Here is an 18,182-nt window from a genome sequence, read left to right as displayed (position 1 = left end):
CAGTGTGCTAGTTATCTACTCTAAAGGCATAGTGCCAGTTATTTGAGGGACCTACTATCATCCATGGTTTATGCCCATCCGGTAAAACTGAATGAGTCAATATGCTTTAGGTCTCTTAACAGTTGCTTCTAGTGGCATTTGGGAAATATGCCTACTCTGTAGTGGTGCCTTTCTTCTGGAAGAGTATTCCTCTTCCCAAGGTACATGCAAACCCTGATGATATTATGTAAATTTTCATAAAGTTTGCTATTTTTCATACAATGGGTAAATCTGGAGTTCTGTCAGCTGTGTGTGTGGCAGAGGCTGGAGTATTATATGAATGTTGGTGTCACTTCAGTTTTTCTCTTTCTTGTTTTTCTGTTTTTAATACTAAGTCACTCAGTTATTCTGGGCAGCCTTAAAATCTAACCAAGCAAATGAATAACAGTATCCCTGCAACTCCTTGCAGAATTTTTTAAAATGGGATAGAAGAATTGTTGAATACGTAGGGATAAATCATGTTAGCGCTGTTTAATTAATTAAATTAAAATTGTAATTAAATTAAACACAGTCCAGTTTTTGTCCTAGTCTTAATAATTTCTTTGATTGGGCTCCACCTACTTTTGGGAATGTGGCCTTCGACATGCCACTCACAAGTACAGTGTAGTCCTAAACACAAAAACGCAATTACATTCCTGCTGTACAAATCTTTGTAAAGTTTCTTTATTTTAAACAACAGTAGCACTATGAAAGAGTTTGTGTATCCTTGGAGAATGCTCCCCTTTAGAAGACTTGTATGAAATAGTGTCAATAGCAGGACAAGGCTAGATATTTACTGCTGCCATCAAAATTAAAAATATTTAAGTTTTGGTTTTTTTTAAAAAAAAGCAGACATATGAAATTAAAGCAGAGGCATTAAAAAGAGAGAAAAACTATATTTAGTCACAAAAACTGGGATTAAAACAGGTTGTGATTTTTTTTCAGTAGTAGATGCAGGAAAAAAGCAGTATTTCTTGCTCAATAGCCATTTATTTTGGTCTGCCAGTTATTTATCAATAAACTCTGTTCTGCCTCTGAAGATGGTGAAGTGTAGAAATACAGTTGAGGGTAAGGAGGCATCGCAAAGTCTTAATGATTCAAAGGCACTTTGGGTCCATACTTTGAGCCAATCTTCCGTGTAATGGTTCTAACATCATGTTTTGAACAATGCTGTTCATTTCTTCTTTAAAAACCACTGTGGTTAAATGTCTCCCCATCCACCTTTTGGGCAACTTACTTTCTCACTTAGCTGCTATTTTTCCTCATATCCATTCTTGAATGACTATCTTGGCACTTAAATCTATTCTCATTTCTTTGTGATTCATGACCAGTGGGGATTGTTTTGTTTTGTTTTGTGCTTGCCAAAAAATTCTTCTCTGTTCTTTTTTTTCCCTTTTCTTTTTACTATGCTTCAATCTGATGGAAAATAAATCACTTTTGATTCTTTTTTCCCCTAAAGCAAAGAAGAAGTTGTGGTGGGATTCTCATGAATGGGGTGTGGTGTTCTTTTGCTTACCTTAATTATGGAAAAGCCAAGGGTTGTGTCATGCCTTCCCTTGTATCATCATCTTTCCAGTGATCGGCAGTTTCTATGGTTTCATATTATTTAAATACAGGTAACTCCTAAGGAAAATTTCCTTTGGGCTCTTTCAGAGTAAAAAGTTTGAAGAGCCAAAGTAGCTATAATGCAATGAAAACAAAAATGTGATGCAAAATAATTCTCTATCATTTCAAAACACAATCAACTCAAAATATTTCCCAGAGAATTGAAAGAAATTCAGAAGTATCCTACTAGCAAATAATTGTATGGGAATTCATGTCCCTGCTAAATTAAATTCTACCTGACTAATTCACAAAATTAAAGAGAAATCAAAGGTCAAGTTTTGGGATTTTGTACTCTGTGCTATATTATAAAATATAATCATCTTTTTGCAAAACAAAGATTCTGTTAAACCCAAATATAATTTTAAAAAGTACTGGTGTTGGGCTGACACACACACACACACACACACACACACAGAGAGAGAGAGAGAGAGAGAGAGAGAGAGAGAGAGAGAGAGAGAGAGAGAGAGAGAGAGAGAGAGATGGACATCAGATCCATGGGTAGTCCATCGGAAATGTTGGGAGCTTTTGTCTTTTTCCCTTTCTTGCTGTCTTGTTCTGGATCACCGTCCTCTCACCCCTGTGAAATCATTTACTGCATGGATTATGTCACATTTACTGTAGCCTTCATGAAGGGTTGAATGGAGGAGGGTAAAAAGAAAAAAAAGATACGGGCATTTATTTCTGTCATACAAAGTGCTATGTTATTTTAACATGACATCAGTCCATTTATTTAAGAGAGAAAGGGGGGAAAAAAATCATGTTTTTGCTGTCTAGTATCCTATTAAATATCAGTGTCGCATTCCTATATGATGCAATTATTACTGCCCATGATTAATCCTATTCAATGTTATTTTGGATTTCCTTTCTTTCCCCTCCCCTGTATGTTATCAGTGGAATATTATAGAGCTCTGCTGCTCTCTTTCAGCGGATTCGAGGTCGAAAAGCCAGTTTGGAAGAAATACAGCTGGTTCACTCCGAACATCATTCACTGCTCTATGGCACCAGTCCCCTGAACAGACAGAAGCTGGACCCCAGGAAAATCCTAGGTCTGTAAAGGGCTCTATTCTACTGAGAACAGCACATTCCAGCCTCGTCATTAGTCATAGCTGGTGTCAGTTTAAAATACTTGGCAAGCGATGTAACACCCGCCCCCCACCCCCCAATCCAAAACAAAACACTTTTTCCAGATGAAATTCATTGTGGAAGGAGAATGTTGCAGAGAGAGCCAGTATAGATTAGGGAAAGGCACTGGCTCAAAATCAGCCATAGAGATCTAATTCTGCTTTTATGATCATCTGGTTATTAACCTTTGGGGTATAAAGAATTATATTTTGGTGAGTAAGTCAGAAAAGGAATGGACTCATGACCCATATCCTTAAGGGATAGTTTTCAGCCTCTTTTACTTGAACAGTCCTAGAAGGCAGAACAACTTCAAGGGGTAAGACAGATATTTTAAAATCATGAGTACCATCTGGATCCCACTACACATAGCAATGGATCTTGAGTCCCTGCTGTGTTGTACAGACACTGTTTTGAAATATGAATTTATATGAATCAACATCTTTCACTGGCTGAAGCAGGGTTCAGATGGTTCCTTCACCTATGTAGGGATCAGCATTTGGAAAAGCCTTGCTGAATCATTCAGATGGTAACAGTTGTGATAATGAATGCACATCCCTTTTCACAAGGGTGCTTCAATAATTCAGTGGGATTTAGCCCCTGATAAATATGCTTTGAAGAAAGGATCCATTCCTGTCTTTGTTTTCCTTCTTATGAGTTTTTGCTGGAATCAGGACATTTCACAATGTGCTTGATAGGGCAGGTCCTAGATTTTTGTCCAATATGCATGGATTGTCTTTATGGGGAAAATGGAAAACATTTTCTCTAAGACCTTTACCTTTACATAAAGATACATGGTGTATTGAATTGGAACATTTTTCATAATAATGTGATCCTGCAAAGTCTGCCATGACTTGAAGATATATTAATCTACTGAGGTGTACAAACAATTGGAAAATAATAGACTGTTTATTTATTGATCTTTTCAGGAAAATTGCTGAATTTGAATATATTTCACAGCTTTGTCTGAAGCGTATATTTATAATCATATTCTATTCTTGAGATTGTGGGGCCAACAAAAGATACAAGAAAGCAGATAGAGCAGAAGGTATCACAAAGTCTGGTGTCTTACTGGGTCTGCAGTAATAGGTGATCTAATGTGGGTGCACATAATGTGTAATAAAATCATAATCAATTTTTCTCCCCCAGAAATTCTGCCAAAAGCTGTGGTTGTTTATAGCACACATTCTCTTCAAAATGTTGAGATTTTGATTCAGTCTTTGTTATTGCAGGGAGAGAAAAAATGAATTTCTGTTAAAAATTCATGCTAAGGTTAAGTTACATTTATGAAATTATACGGGAATCCATTTTATATTTCTTCCTTGCCTCTTCTGCAAGTACAGGGTCTGTTTTTTTCAGCTCACCCAAATTGCAATCCATTGGTTGCAACTGGATTGACTGATCGGTTTGTCATCTGAACCTGAAGTCTAAGACATGAAACTCATTCTCCTGTTTTCTAGCCTGGTGCTTTAACCACTAAGACAAACTGGTTCTCACAATCCATTTATTATGGCTTTTTAAAATTATAAATGGGAAGGAAAACTACTCTTCCTTCTTCTCCTCCTATTTCCACAATCACATGCTGTATTTATAGAACATTAAGTATGTATAAAGCATTAAGAGGAAAAATAATTGTAATTTTGGTGAATGTATAATAATATATTTCAGAAAGAAAAGTCTGGCCATAAATAGATGCTACCTAGTCCAAAAGATAAAGAGAAAATATCTGGATCCAAACCCAAAATAAATTAATTTTTATGCAGGAGGCCTAGATAATTAACATCTAGAGTTAAGATCTGTAGCCTGAATCTTAGAACAATACAATAATAAAAAACAACGAGTGAGAATTTGTCTTGTGAACAATGAAAACCAGGAATGAATCTAATGAGGGTACAAGACAGCTCATGTTAGTGTAACTCTTTCATTAAAAAAAATTGGCCAACTATCTTATGCTCTCTTCCTAATAGGAAACCATCCAACTTTTTCACAGGGACTTGTGACTCTGTTTGAGTTTGACACTACATTGTAATTGTTGTATTCTGGAGGATGGGCGTAATAACGGAGACGAGACATCGAATAGTGACTCCAACTCTTTATTAGTGACTTCAGAACAGAGCGAAATAAGCCTGGCAGCAGCAGCTCCTTTTATAAAGCTGGCTGCTGTCAAAGCGTCCAATGACAATGATTTAAGCTTGCCGCGCTTGGAGTGTCCAATCATGGCAGCCCGTTAACTAGCCAATCGGATCAGCCCGGAACGACCAATCACGACCCGCTGTTTACGGACCAATCAAGTATGCAGGATTACGAGCCTGCTGTGGATGGACCAATCAGGTTTGCAGTCTGCTAGTTCGGAACACCCCTCCCCTCTAGGTTCCGTCTCAGGGTTGGGGTGATGTATTCGCGCAGGTAGGCAGGTCTTCGCAGCTGTCTACCTGATTTGCGTTGTTCAAAATGTTTTTGCTCGGATTCTGGTTTTGATGGACTGCTTGCTGGGCTTGGCTGTAGAGGTGATCTGGCTTCTACGCTGGGTATCCTTGGAGGTGATTCGGGGATACCTTCAACGCTTCCTTCATTCCTGTCGTCTGGGTTCTCTGGAATCGCTGACCCTGTTCGGCTGCTGTTACCTGGAGAGATGACCATCTGCCACGGTTCTTCTTCAGCTGGTAAATATGCTGGGCTTTGCTGTACTGGTTGTGGGGTTGTGTTTACTGAACCAGGTGTTAGTTCATTTTCAAAACCCTCGGTTTCCCTTCCCCCTCTGTTTCGAGTTCGGGGTTTGTGATGGGGGTTGTGGTCAACCTTGAGTGCAGCTGGTCGATGTGGCGTTTCCACAGTCTCCCATCTGTGGTTTCTAATCGGTAGGAGCGGGGCCCCGTAATTTGTGTTATTTTGGTAGGGATACACAATGGGTCAACTGTAAAGTTCTTTGCGAATACGGGGTCTCCTACTTTAAATGTGCGGTGTTTGCTGCTGGAACCCAGGGGCTTTTCCGGGGTGTATGCAGGGTGTAGGCGGTCTAGATGCGATCTGAGTTTTCTACCCATCAGGAGTTCGGCTGGGCTTTTGTTTGTGGTGCTGTTTGGTGTAATATGGTGGAGGAGGAGCATCCTGGTGACTTTGTCGTGGATGTTTTCTTGTTCCATTTTGTGTAAAGTTTTTTTGGTGAACTGAACCATTCGTTCAGCCCTGCCATTGGCCGCCGGGTGAGCAGGTGATGTCAAGGCGTGGCGTATTCCCTGGTCTGCTAGGTATTGTTCAAATGCCAAGGCGGTAAATTGCGGGCCATTGTCGGAAACCAAGACATCTGGTAACCCGTGCGTTGCAAACAGTCTGTTCAATTTTTTGATGATCGCTTCTGTGGTGGTAGTCTTCATCTTGTTAACCTCGAGCCAGTTCGAGTAGGCGTCTACTGTTATCAGGAAAGTATGTCCTTTTGTAGGTCCCGCAAAATCGATGTGGATGTGGGACCATGGACCCCTGGGCGTTTCCCATTCCGTTGGTGGTGCTTTTGGTGGGGCCGAACGTGTTTCTTGGCATTTGCTACAGGTGGCAACCCAGGCTTCAATTTGTCTGTCCATACCTGGCCACCAGGCGTAGCTCCTTGCCAGTGCTTTCATTCGTACGATGCCCGGGTGTCCATCATGTAGCAATTTTAGGACTTTCTTTTGTAGTTTTTCTGGAATGACTACTCGGTCTCCCCACAACACGCACCCTTTTTGGGAGAAAAGTTCTGTATGTCTGTTCTAGAAGGGTTTAAAAGTGTCATTGGGTTCGATTTCTGGCCATCCCCTCTCCACCCAGCTGAGGACCCGTGCCAAACAAGAGTCCTTTTTTGTTTCCAATGCGATATCTTGTGCAGTTAGTGGAGGTGAGGGAAGCATCTCGATTTGTAGTGTGGATAGTGTGGGAGCCGGGTCGTCTAGGAACTCAGATAGTGGAGAACGGCTTAAAGCGTCAGCATGGGGAATGGTTTTCCCTGGTCGATGTCTCAACTGGTAGTCATAGGCGGCTAAGAACTCCGACCATCGTGTCATCCTTGGCGATAGAATGTGGGGAGTTGGTTTGTCCCCTGCCAAAATGCCAAGCAATGGCTTGTGATCTGTGATTATGGAAAAGGATCTTCCATACACGTATTCGTGGAACCTTTTAATAGCATATACAATAGCGAGGGCTTCTTTATCTAAGTGACTATAGTTTCTCTCAGTTTTAGACAAAGTTCTTGAAAAGAATGCAATAGGCGCCTTTGTACCGTTTGGTAGGACGTGGCTCAGGATAGCTCCTACCCCAAAAGGTGAGGCGTCACAAGTCACAGTCAATGGTAGTGTCTCGTTATATTGGATTAACACTGCATCTGATGTTAAAAGGTCTTTTACTTGTTGGAAAGCCTGCTCCTCTCGACGTCCCCAAAACCAGGAAGCCTTCTTGTCGAGGAGCCTATGCAGGGGTTCAGCAACAGTTGCCTTCTGGGGTAGGAAGATGTTATAAAAGTTAATGAGTCCCAGGAAGGCTTGGAGGTCTGTTTTGTTCTTTGGTCTTGGGGCATTTTTAATGGCAGACAATTTCTTTTCAGTAGGGTGAATTCCCTGTTTGTCAAGAAGGTAACCAAGAAATTCAACCCTCTCAGTGCATAACTGGCACTTTTCCTTCTTAACCTTGAGGCCTGCGTCTTTGAACCTTTGTAGGACAGTTCTCAGGCATTTTTCTAACTGACTTCTTGTAGGGGCGGCTATCAATACATCATCGAAGTAGGGCACAACCCCTTTTATGCCCTGCAGCAACCTTTCCATCAAGCTTTGAAAAATGCCAGGTGCTACGCTTACTCCGAACTGGAGTCTATTACATTTGAACGCACCCCTGTGCGTGACTATGGTTTGGGCTTCTGCAGTTTCTGCATCTACTGGCAGCTGTTGATACGCTTGGGCCAGGTCAAGCTTCGCGAATACCTTTCCGCCCCCAAGCGAGTGAAGAAGGTGTTGAACCATGGGCACTGGATAGGCGCTCTGCTGTAACGCGTGGTTTAGGGTGGCCTTGTAATCCCCACAGATTCTCAAGGATCCGTCAGGTTTTATGGGGGTTACAATTGGGGTCTCCCATTGGGCGTGGTCGATGGGTTCTAACATGCCTTGTGCTATTAATTTGTCCAATTGCTCATCAATTTTTGGTTTGAGAGCAAAGGGAACTCGGCGTCGCTTTAGGCGAATGGGTGCGATATCAGGGCAGAGATTAAATGAGATGGGGGACCCTTTGTACTTGCCTAATTGCTCAGTGAAGACTTCTTGAAAGTCCTGGACGAGGGCCGCCTCCCAGTCTTCGTCTACAGTCTGGTTGATGCCTGCCATTTCGATTCCTAATGGCGCGAACCACTGCAACCCCAATAAGCTGGGCCGGTCTCTGTCAACGATGGTGAGAGGTAGTATTGCAGTGTGGTCCTTAAATGAGACCTGGACGTGACTGGAACCAGCAACTGGGATTCGATTGCCCTGGTAGTCCTTTAATATAATTCTCTGAGTGCTGAGATCCTGGCGACGGATGTCAGGGATCAGCTGCTTGAGGGTTTTCCAGGAGACCATGGATAGGGAAGACCCAGAGTCGACTTCCATGATGCACGGCCGATTTTCAATGCCGACCTTTACCCGGATTTTTCTTGCATCCAATGATGAAGCGTAGCCGATGGTGATGGTCTGATGTGCCTCTTCCCGTCTGGTTGCGCCAGCAAACATTCGGTTTTTGTTGTACTGGCTCCACTGGTTGTTTGGGCGGTCCCGGTTTGTTGGTGGGGTGCCTGATGCTTGCCGGAAACTATTTTCTTTCCTCTTGGGGCTGGATCCTCGTTTGTTCCTACACACTTTAGCAATGTGGCCCCTTTTATCACAGGAACGACAGATGGCGTCTAAGAACCTGCAGTCTGATCATGGTTTTCCCGCATCCGGCGCATTGGAAATTGGATTTACGACCCCGCTGGTCTCGCTGCTCGCTCTCTGACCTGAGTCTGTTGACTTCTTCCTCCTCATTATCCGATGAGGACTCGATGTCTTCATGGTGGGCGGCTGTTGTGTGTCTCTCTGAGGATATTGCTGTGTCGCTGGTGAGTTGGCAGTTTGCCCCATTCGCTCGGCGCATTCGGGCTGCTGACTTGCGGGTAGCTTCCGCTGCAGTGGCATCTGCTATGGCATCTGCGAGGGTGATGTCTCCCTTTGCCATAATTTTGCTTTGGATAGTGGGGTCTCTTAGACCTAGGACAATCCGATCTCTCATGGCTTCTTCTAGATTTACGAAGCCACATAGTCCACCCAAATTCCTTAGGTCAGCTACAAAGTCCCCGACATTCTCACCTTCGCGTTGGTCCCTCTGATAAAATTTGTGTCTTCTAATGAGGGTTGGAACTGCTGGAGCGTAATGGGCCCGAAGGATGGGAGCAAGGGTATCCCAGTCCATTGTTTTGACTTCAGCTGGTTTTGCAAGTGCCTTTGCCATTCTGAAAACGGCGGGTCCGCAATGCGTTAAGAAAACTGCACGTTTCTTGCTAGGTGTAGCATCCTTCAGATTATTAGATTCCAGGAACATTTGAAACCTGTCCATATACGAGTCCCAATCTTTGCTGGCTGGGTCAAACGGGGCGGGTGGTATAGCGCTACTGGCCATTCTGCCGATATCTGTGCGCTTCAGCCACGTGCTCTGTCAATATTCTGCAAGTGCTCAGTCAGCTCTATCGTCTCTGCATCCCATCCTCGTCGCCAGTGTTGTATTCTGGAGGATGGGCGTAATAACGGAGACGAGACATCGAATAATGACTCCAACTCTTTATTAGTGACTTCAGAACAGAGCGAAATAAGCCTGGCAGAGCAGCTCCTTTTATAGAGCTGGCTGTTGTCAAAGCATCCAATGACAATGATTTAAGCTTGCCGCGCTTGGAGTGTCCAATCGCGGCAGCCCGTTAACTAGCCAATCGGATCAGCCCGGAATGACCAATCATGATCCGCTGTTTACGGACCAATCAAGTATGCAGGATTACGAGCCTGTTGTGGATGGACCAATCAGGTTTGCAGGCTTACGAGCCTGCTAGTTCGGAACAGTAATGCTGACAACTTTGTTGTCCAAAAGGTAGAGGGTGAAACTAGAGGGACAGCCATATTGGACATAATTTACAAACAGAGAAGAAGTGATAGAGGGAATTGAAACTGCAGGAACCTTGGGTGAGAGTGACCATGTCATACGAGAATTCAACATAACACAAACACAAGCAATAGAACATAATGACACCAGAGTCTTGGATTTTAAAAGAGCTGATTTCAATAAACTCAGAGAGAACTTGGGAAAGATTCCATGGATGAAAATCCTAAAGGGGAAAACAACTCAAGAATCTTGGGAAACTCTATGATCATAGAAGCCCAGACCAGCACAATACTACTGAGAAAGAAAAACAAGAAATCCAAGAAGAAACCAACATGGCTGCACAAAGATTTATCTGGCAAATTGAAAGAAAAAATGGACAAGTATAAAAAATGGAAAGAAGGGCATACAGCTAAGGCAGAACATCGGCAGATAGCCAGAATCTGCAAAGATGAAGTCAGGCTAGCAAAGGCTCAGAACGAACGAAGACTTGCAACAAAAGTCAAAGATAATTTAAAAAGTTTCTTCCAACATATAAATAACAAGAAAAAAATCAAGGAAACAGTCGGTCCACTAAAAAGAGAAGACGGCAAGGAAGTAACAGGCAACAGAGAAAGCAGAACTGCTTAACTCATTCTTTGAATCCGTCTTCACACAAAAAGAAACTATAGCTTAACCCACCAAAAACATAACTGTAAAAGACAGACCAAAAATAAAAGTTAAAATAAGCAAAAAAAAAATAGTAAGAGAACACCTGTCTGATCTTGATGAAAACAAATCACGGGGCCTGATGGATTACATCCCAGAGTTTTAAAGGAGCTGGCAGAGGTCATCTCAGAACCACTGCACCATATCTTTCAAAAATCCTGGAGCACCGGGGAACTACTAAAGCAGTGATCCCCAACCTTTTTATGCCGCAGCCCGGTACCGGCATCAGCTGGGCGCCGCCATCTTTTTGATGAAAAAGTGCTTCTGGTGACCTCACCGGAAGCACTTTTTCATCAAAAAGATGGCGGCATCGCGCTCGATGAGCTTTTCCAGGTAGAAATGGCTTTCTCCCGGAAAAGCTCACCGAAGCGCTACGCCGCCATCTTTTTGATGAAAAGTGCTTCCGGTGAACTTTCTACCCAGAAAAGCTCACCGGAAGCACTTTTCGTCAAAAAAGATGGCGGCGCCCAGCAAACCAGCGGCCCAGTAGGACTTGTTCCACGGACCGGTACCGGTCCGCGGACTGGTGGTTGGGGACCCCTGTACTAGAGGACTGGAAAAGAGCTGATGTGGTTCCCATCTTCAAAAAAGGGGGGGGGAAACAGACCCAGGAAACTATAAACCAATCAGCCTAACATCAATACCCGGGAAAATACTGGAAAAGATAATAAAAAAACAAATCTGCCAACATCTAGAAACAAGTAAAGTAATAACTAGCAGTCAGCTGTTTGTTAAGAACAGATCATGCCAAACCAATCTTATTTCATTCTTCAACATAGTGACTAAATTAGTAGACCAGCAAAATACTGTGGACATAATATATTTAGATTTCAGCAAGGCATTCGACAAAGTAGACCACAACCTACTTCTCAGTAAGCTAGAAAAAAGGGGAATAGATAGCACCACCACTAGATGGACTTGCAACTGGCTGGCAAACTGTACTCAATGAGTAGTCCTTAATGGGTCTAAGTCTACATGGAGGGAAGTAAGCAGTGGAGTGCCACAAGGTTCCGTCTTAGGCCCAGCAATCTTCAATATCTTCATTAACAACTTAGATGAGGGAATACAAGGGAACTTTCCAAATTTGTGGATGATACTAAGCTGGCAGGAATAGCTAACACCCAAGAAGATAGGCTCAAGATCCAGATGGATCTTGACAGACCAGAACACTGGGCCGTTTCTAACAAAATGAAATTCAATGTAGAGAAAAGTAAAGTCCTACACTTAGGCAAGAAAAACCAAAAGTACACATATAGACTGGGTGAAACCACGCTCAATAGCAGTAACTGTGAGAGGGATCTTGGAGTCTTAGTGGAAAACCAATGAGCCAGCAGTGTGCAGCAGCAGCCAAAAAAGCTAGTGCAATCCTAAGTTGTATTAACAGAGGGATACAATCAAGATCAAGGGAAGTACTAATACCACTTTATAAAGCCTTAGTAAGACCACACCTAGAGTACTGCATCAGTTTAGTTCACCACATTATAAAAAAGATTTGAGACTCAAGAAAAAGTACTGAGAAGAGCAACCAGGATGATTAGGGGACTGGAGGCTAAAACATACAATGAACGGTTGCAGGAACTGGGCTTGGCTAGTCCAGCAAAGAGAAGGACCAGGGGAGACATGATAGTGGTCTTCCGATATTTGAAGGGCTGCCACAGGGAGGAAGGGGTCAAGCTATTTTCTAAAGCACCTGTAGGCCAGACAAGGAATAATGGATGGAAACTGAACAAGGAGAGATTTAACCTGGAAATAAGGAGAAACTTTCTGACAGTGAGAACAATCAACCAATGGAACAGCTTGCCCTCGGAAGTTGTGGGAGTTTCATCACTTGAGACTTTCAAGAAGAGATTGGACTGCTATTTGTCAGAAATAGTGTAGGGTCTCCCGCTTGGGCGGGGGGTTCGACCAGATGACCTACAAGGTCCCTTCCAACTCTGATTGTCTGTTATCTCTAATGGATTTGAGAGATTTGCTTTTCTTGGATGCTGCAGAAATTTGAATCAGGAAGCGTATGCTTGCTGTAGATGTTTCCTAGGCAATCACAATTGTACTTGAACAAAGAGGCCAGATTTTATGTTTTTGTATGTGTAATGCTTATGCAATTGTGAGTGGCATAGGCATGTGTCTATGTTTTAAGAAAGCTTTTGTAAAACATATACAGGACTTTATTTTGCACTAGCAGTTAAAACTTCCTCTTAATGCTACAAGACAGGAACAGTGTCATAATTCCAAATTATTATTTTGTGCAAGGGACTGGTAATCCTAATCTTATACTGTAACTAGAAAAAAAGAGGGGGAAGCTTTATAACAAAAGAAAAAGTGAAACAAAAAATCAACAATTTCATATTCCAATCAGCCAACCACTCATATTCCAAAACCAAAATGCAATAATGCGACAACAGAATACAGAACCAATATCCTTATAAAGTTGGTTTAGTTTAACTAAACAATAGATTTTTCTTTTCCTGAACAAAGGTAGCAAAGTTAGTAAGCGATGGAAGAAACTTCAATTTTCACTACTCTGAAAAATTTACCATTTTGACTATTTATGCATTCATTACTACATATTAGTATAATGTGTGTCACATTTAAATCATCTAAGATTGATGATTTACAAATACAGATCATTCTTTTAACAATTGACAATATAGACCATTCTTTTAGTAAGGGAAATTCAGAACATTTGCTCAGTTCTTACTTTCCATTCTTTTTCTTTTTGCTCCTTTTGCTAGTATAATATTCTAAAAATCAGCATCCCTAAAGATAGCAAAATGTATACATGCTAGAATTATGTGTCAACCCCTCTCATGCTATTAGCTCAGGCTTCATGCTAAACAAAATTGACATACTCAGAATCTGCACAATATGTGTGATTATATCATAACTTTAAGGCCTCCTTAACTTTTTATTCTTACTCGAATAACTCTGAAGTTTTGGTAATGAAAACCACTAGAAGAACTCCAAACTCTTCTGGTTTCTATTAGGTTTCAGGCAAGGACACTCTCAGATACAAATACTAGTATGCAGAGGTATCATCAGAATGGCTGAGCTTTTAAATACTGCATTTTCCAAAGCCAACCACAGAAATAACTAGATAATCAGAGTTTATACAAGATTGGGTTTTCCTGAACTAAGGTAAAATAACTGGGATTTTCATGTACTATTTGTTTTGCAACTTTTCTAAATATTTTTCTTTTTGATTGGTATAATCAAAACATATTTGTAAACCCATCACCTTACAGCCTCCCGTCCTTGTAATGATTCCAGGGCAAGATGGGTAAGCCAAAGTTCAGATATTGAATATTGCAGTGTTTTTCAAATTTGGCAACTTTGACATGTTATTGGGAAATGCTGGGAGCTGAAATCCACACATCTTAAACTTCCAAAGTTTGACATTTAGTCTCAAACACCTAAAATGCTCTGGACTTTTATCATAATTGCTAAAAATCAGTAGCATAATTTTCTGCATTGTGAATTGGGAAAAGACAACAGATGTAGTGTAAATTTGCTTCTAAATGTTGTCCAGTCTCTGGCCACCACAACAATAACCTTCGTGGACTCATTAGGTTATTTCATTCTCCCAAATGAATTATCATAACAAAAAAATCCAGGCATTCAACAGTATTAATATAAAGCATCCTCAAATTAATAATTATAATAACATTTAAAAATTAAATAGGCATAACTCAAAGGCTAGGCAGATAATCTAGAAATACTGACTTTGTTTTACAAAAATCTTCTTCCTTCCCATGCAAACCTTAAAAAATACACAAACCATATAAAGCAAACTATATATACTAGTTTGGTATACTTAACTCACACTGATTAATCAGAGCAATAAGTGATTGTGGCAGCAACAGGACACTTTGAGTTCATATGTGCATATGTTCTGTGTTCTGCATGAGATTTGCATCTCTTGTAAAAAAGTAATTGTAATTAACTCTTATTCATCATTCTGTGAGCTGCTCAATATGCATGAAGCATTCTGTTTTTGTACCTGTACTAATCTCAACTGAAGATCATGTGAAGTGTTTTGTATTATTTAAAAGAACTGTTTATCAGGATAGAGTTCAAAGTTTATAATTTCAGATATTATATAAATAATTAATATAAATTCCATCAAGTTCTTGTAGTAAAAAGTAAGTTTTCTAACTACCATGGAATTTCGGAAGTAGCAATAATAAGCCAAAATAAAATTATTAATATATGCTTCAGTTCAATAAACTGTCATGAGCATTGATTTGAAAATTCTGAAGAAGGATTAGAAACAGTTTCCTGAGAACTGAGTTGATCAAAAATAACGACATGAAAAACTTGGTTTATCCCACAAATAAATGTATCTACTATTTTAAATAAGGGGCCATCCCTAATGAGATTGTATGGATAAAACAATCAAAAGTACCAGTATATCTCAGAAAATAAATTAGTGATATAGATGGAGACATAGATGGTAGATTCAGCAATTATATGGAAAGGGTATTAATGAAATGACATTAGGAATGTGAGAATTATTAAACATAATTTATTATTCACATATAAATCATATGATTTCCCCACCCCAACTCCCTACTACATTTAGAGAGTTTGGCCCTTAATCTAAATTAGCATTGATGGATTCCTGGAATTACTAGGAATATATATATATTTTTCTTCAGTGAAGGGATGATTTGTGCAAAACTATGAGGGTTAAGATGCATACAGTTCAAAAATGTCTGCTTTATCCATTCCAAGAATAATTTGGGGGTACAAAAACTCATTTGTTTCATATGTCATACTTGAAAACTGTCTATAATCTTCAGGAAGCTATGTTACATGGTTGGAGTTGACCCAAAAGGTTTGCTTGTGGTTTGCTGATCATATCTGTGCTATACCTAGTCAAACCAGAAAAAAGAGCTTTGGGTCATAATGGTAAATTAAAATACTGATTTGGTATGTGGTAGCTGCAAAAAGGGTAAATTCAATGCCAAAAATCATTAGAAAAGAGACTGGAAATAAACTTGCTCACAATGTAATGGTTTGAAATGAATCGATGGATACACCTGACATATATGCACAGTTTTAATTGCCATGTTTGGAAAAAGATAGAAAAGATCAGAAAAATGTAGAAGAGAGGTTTGTAATACTTGGTTTGTAACCAGAATGATCCAAATGCTTGAATACCTACTGTATTGGGGGGAGGGGGGAGGAAAGACCTACAACTGTTGGGATTCTGGAAAAAAAAAGGCAAGTGAAGGTCAAAAGAATTGCAGTCATGTCATCTGCTTGTACTGGACTACAACTCCATTATTACTAGCAAACGTGGATCTTTGTGGGATTAAAGCCCAACCTATCTGGAGGGGACAAGGTCAGTGACATTTATTCTGGAGGCTTTGTACATTGCTTATCCAGTCCCCCAAAATTATCCTAGCTTAATTTAATTTCCTTGGGAAATGTTTAAGAAATGTTATTACTACTTGGTTAATTACTAAACATATTTAACAGTACATTTTGGAAAAAAATGTATATTTTCACATTCATGTTTATTTCTTATTTTTAATACAGGCAGTGCCCCTCACAAATCTTTTTCATTGCTGCCCTGTGGGGGTCTTGGTGTAAGTAGCTTTTGCTTCTGTTTTCTAGTTAAGTACGTGTGTGTGTGTGTGTGTGTGTGTGTGTGTATGTGTGTTTTTGCAATGATTGAACATATAGCACACACATATGGGTATGTATGCATTTAATGATTGAACATAACTAAAGATGAGCATTAGTAATATAACCATATGTGTAACCATTCAGAGATTAGTTCCTAGGTAAATGCACTTTGCAAACAAGAAAATAAAATAAAAACCACATGAATCATATGGGCTCTGAGGATGGATGTAAAGGAAGGAAATAGACTGTGTCAAAAATCAATTCTGAATAACATTATCAATACTATATAAATAATGGTATAAAAATCCAGTGCCAACAGCAAAATACATATGAGATAAGTCTTACATATATAGCAAATTTCTTTTAAGAAATTGTTGCTTTGTAGTTGTTTATTTATTGGAAATAAATAAATAAGGAAAATGTTTTATGTAATATCAGCTTCTATGTTGAGAGGTCTGTGACTTTGGAATCATTTATAACTTGGAAGTGAATCTGCCCTCAAATTCCTTGGATACACCTCAAAAAAATTGATAACCGTCTACCTCTTTTATGGCTCAGAGGAGGCAACACGAATCACATCAATATTGGCAGCCAATATGAATTTTGACATGCTCTAAAAAGCATAAAAGGGCTTAAGGCATTTGTTTAGTTGAGGAATGGGCTCTCCAGCTGTGTCAGAGCTAAGTTTGGGGTTTGGTCCTGGGTACCTGAGGGACCATGCTGCAGACAAAAGAGAATTCCACATTTATCTTATAAAATAAGGCAGCTGTCCAATTTAAAGTTTGTTAAAAAAAAATAAAGGAAGAAAAACAAGCAGGAACAGAAAGGTCAATGCACAGTGTCAGGTCTTTAAAATTGAATGAGGCTGTGTTGGGGAAAAGTGAATGTAACACCTTGTAGGAATCCAGGTATGTTATATAGAATTGTTAAATTAGTATTAACTTTGTTTCCTTTGGTTGGTTTGGTTATTCTTGGCACAAAGAAAGATGATATTGGAATACCTGTATATAACTCTGAAAAGTGTACTGCTCAAAGGCAGAATTAAATTCATTTCAAAAAAAGACTGTGCAGCATACCATACAGGTGATGCCCCATGAGCCAGAAAACCAAATCTATTTTGTATAGTTTAATTACATCTAATTAACATTAACCAAATAGGATACCTATGAATGTAATGGATGCCAGCAATAGTTATTGTATATTTTCAACACACCTTAAGAAGATTTTTTGCCATTTCTAAAGAAAAGGAGATAACAATAATAACTTTGTATTTTTATATGCTTCCTTTTATAATTTTTGCCTTTTTAATTTTATTGCACATTTTTTCCACTGGCTTTTATAGCTTTTCTTACACAAATGGGTCCAAAAGCCATTCCTGAGCCTGAAACGGACTTTAATTTTCCAACGATGGGTATCCTAAATTGGCTGCACATACTTTGCACATCAGCCTTCAGAGACCATGATTACTTTAATAATCTGATACACTGTAAAAAATATATGTTAGGCTAGAAATTATAATTATTCCTCTTTTTGCAGTTCTTCCAGTCATGATATGATTTTGCTATAACAAAAAACATGGAGTATTCATCTTTCATCAAATAGATAGTCCAATAGTTGGCAGATATTGTGGCACAAATATTATTGTTTCCAAATAAGTGAAGAAAGTTTAAACCTCTCCAAGGCAATTAAAAAGTTTTGCATTCTAAGTAAGGGATTCTGCCAGGACAGTGAAGTTAATATTGCTGTAAATCTGACTCTTTGGTTTGTAAGAATCTTCCTAATCCCAGTATCTTCTGAAACATTTTGAAAAGTATCGGTAACCTTTCAGACTCAGACAACGGTTTTGGTGTCCTCCCATTTTTCTTATTTGATTATAACCATAATCCCACAGCCGGCATGAAAAGTGTGTGTGTGTGTGTCTGTCTCCCTGTCTGTCTGTCTGTCTCCCTGTCTGTCTGTCTGTCTATCTATCTAACTGTATCTAATCTATC

General features: G+C 39.9%; 1 protein-coding gene across 5 annotated transcripts in view; it reads left to right on the top strand.

Annotated features, from left to right (window-relative positions):
* The window catches only part of HDAC9 (histone deacetylase 9), a 518,734-nt gene that overhangs the window by 368,963 nt on the left and 131,589 nt on the right, over positions 1-18,182 (top strand). For all 5 annotated transcript variants that reach the window (XM_087946939.1, XM_087946936.1, XM_087946937.1 and 2 more), the window contains 2 exons: positions 2,549-2,669; positions 16,102-16,151. In XM_087946939.1, the coding sequence (XP_087803065.1) occupies positions 2,549-2,669; positions 16,102-16,151 (171 nt within the window). The remainder of the gene's footprint in view (positions 1-2,548; positions 2,670-16,101; positions 16,152-18,182) is intronic.

The sequence above is a fragment of the Notechis scutatus genome, chromosome Z (genome assembly GCF_049901735.1).
Source record: "Notechis scutatus isolate UNSWTSFEM ecotype Mainland chromosome Z, rNotScu1.2, whole genome shotgun sequence".
In the NCBI taxonomy this organism is placed as follows: domain Eukaryota; kingdom Metazoa; phylum Chordata; class Lepidosauria; order Squamata; family Elapidae; genus Notechis; species Notechis scutatus.
Note: the sequence above shows the minus strand (reverse complement) of the source record. Positions and strands in the feature narration are given on the sequence as shown.